The sequence below is a fragment of the Penaeus monodon genome, chromosome 38, assembly GCF_015228065.2.
Source record: "Penaeus monodon isolate SGIC_2016 chromosome 38, NSTDA_Pmon_1, whole genome shotgun sequence".
NCBI classification, from domain to species: Eukaryota; Metazoa; Arthropoda; class Malacostraca; order Decapoda; family Penaeidae; genus Penaeus; species Penaeus monodon.
In genome coordinates this window covers 24,952,197-24,954,696 of record NC_051423.1, presented here as the reverse complement: position 1 = coordinate 24,954,696, position 2,500 = coordinate 24,952,197, and the positions used below count along the sequence as shown (strand labels likewise).

At 40.0% G+C, this 2,500-nt stretch overlaps 1 protein-coding gene across 1 annotated transcript in view; it reads right to left on the bottom strand.

Moving 5' to 3' along the window:
• Positions 1 to 1,802, bottom strand: part of LOC119596853 — a 3,600-nt gene extending 1,798 nt beyond the window's left edge. Inside the window, exon 1 of the mRNA XM_037946196.1 lies at positions 1 to 1,802. This exon is cut by the window's left edge and continues 1,798 nt beyond it. Coding sequence (XP_037802124.1) covers positions 18 to 1,727 — 1,710 coding nt within the window. The 5' untranslated portion in view covers positions 1,728 to 1,802 and the 3' untranslated portion in view covers positions 1 to 17.
• Positions 1,803 to 2,500: the final 698 nt, after the last annotated feature.

Here is a 2,500-nt window from a genome sequence, read left to right as displayed (position 1 = left end):
GATGTTGATAAAAGAAATTATACCATTTGCATTTCAGGGTTCATGGGAGTCCATGTGTGAGGTACTAAGGATTTCTCTTTCTTTTCTTCAAGATGATGGCCAGGTCGCCGGCGAACGTTTCGGACTTTGTTCGTTTCCTTATTTGTCTGAGACATTGTGAGAAAGTCTAAAATATAGGTATGCTGATTAACTATCACCTTTATTTTCTGGGACTGATTTTGTAAATAATGTTTTTCAATCTTTGCTGACAAGCTTTCAGCATATGGTTTTGTTGCATTGTTCCCATATGGAACCCAAACGTTGTTGTCATCTAGAAAGTACCAGATGTAATTGCTAGCCATAATGTTTAGATCTGCAACAGGCTCAGTACAAAGCCTTCGCAACTGCAGTTTCTTATCTGACAGAGAGGTTGTAAGTTCTAATTTCTGGAAGTTTGCTTTCCAAACACCCCGTCCTAACGTAGGCAGCAAGTCATCAATGGGAGGACTTTGTGTTGATGGGTCCAAGCGAGGCAGAGTAATATTATCTTGTGCTGGATCACAGTAAGAAAACTCAAGACATTTCGCATGGAGGATTGGGAGGTTGTACCAGTTGGGGGAAACTAAATCGCTAATTTGCCAGTGGAAATGCTGGGGGGCATGGAGTCGCGGGCAACCAGTAGCTTCCTTTACACACAAACCTTCTACAGAATCGCAACATATTTCTGGAATGTTGACATTCCCCAGGACATCAACAGACCAACACGTCTTATAAATAAAAAAATCTTTTGTTTTGACAGGCTCCTTTTCATGGGTTTCATCTGGGCTTGCATCTTTAACTACCCCTTTCGGACTATCAGGTAGTACATCGTTTAACTGTTTTGCCTTTATTGGATTGTTTGAAGCATCAGCCTTTACAGTGCTTAAATCTACAGGTGAGGCTGAGCTACCATCTGCTGGACCTGTGTTTTTTGGTACCCCCATTTGCTTGTTTGAATTTTCTTTTACTTTATTATGCTTTTGACCCTGAGGTGGTGTTACAGGTTTAGAATCAGAGAAGTCAGGGCTGGCACTTACCAAACTGGTTATAACATCTTTTAGTGAGTCATTTGTCGCTATACTGTGGGTTCTGAATAGGAACTGACACTGTTGAGTCATTAAGCTGTGATTCAGTTGGCATTTCTTGTGGCGACTCCTTCCTTCTTCCAAGAAAGATTTAGCACAGATGTGGAGTTTACCGCAGTTGGAGTTGTTACATTGCTTGTTATTATACTTTTTGCAGATGCTTAACTGAGGTGGCCTAGTTGTTAATTTTACTAGCATGTGGATGATTGCTACTGGAAGAGTGTCAATGTGAATCTGTGTAAAGACTATGTTGTTGTGGTTCGTCCGCCATGCATGACCTAGAAAGCACTGCTTTTCTGAGCACAAGTTGTGGACATATCTTGGACATATATGGAGCTTGTTACAGGAACCTAATTTCTGACAACCTTCGGGCCCAGAATGTGATGGACAGAGATCCAGCTGGAGTCTCGCTCGAACTATTTCACATTCCAGGATGAAACAGCTGGGATTTTTGGAGATGATTCCTCGCGCCTCTCTGGGATGAAGGTTATGTTTCTCAAGAAGTTCCAGTAGACTTGCCTTAAAATCCGAGTATCTTGCAAGAATCAACATCAAGCGTTTTACAGTAAAACTTCCATCGTGTTCAGAAGAATCGTTCCAGGTAGCTACACGAGTTTCTTCCATCGGAAAGAACTGAAAAAAGTGAAAACCATGAGATAAAATAACTGGATAACGATATTTGAATAATAACAATAGGTAACAAACACACACGCATATATATGTGTCTGTATACATATATACATATGTATATCTACATGCGTATATATGCATGCATAAAAGTATATGAGTATATATACATATACAATTGGCATAGGGGGCAGTTGCCATAGGGACTCCCGGATAAGGACTTCCTTTATCAGTGTAACAAGTTTTATTTTCATTATTACAGGGCCTCTTATTAGGCTTTTGGGGCAATGAAAGGATCGTACACACACACACACACACACACACACACACACACACACACACACACACACACACACACACACACACACACACACACACACACACACACACACACACACACACACACACACACACACCGCGCTTGAGCGCTGTGTATGTCTGTGCTGAGTTCTAGATAACTCAGAATACAATCACTGCTTTGGTACTTTTCATTCGGTAAATACTGTGCTTGAATGAATTTCACTTGATATCATATTCACACATACATTCCGGTGTTTTTACATTAAACGTAAATAATGGTCATGAGTATCATAGATTTTCATATGAAGAAAGTTAAATATTTTAGATGAATGAACAGCATTTATTCACAAAAAGTCTTCATAGACGGATATTTTCTCGAATGATTGGAAAAGGACATGACTGACAAATGTTCTTCCCATGGAAAGATATCGCTCTCTCCAAGCTGAAGTTATGCTGATAGAAAAAAAACA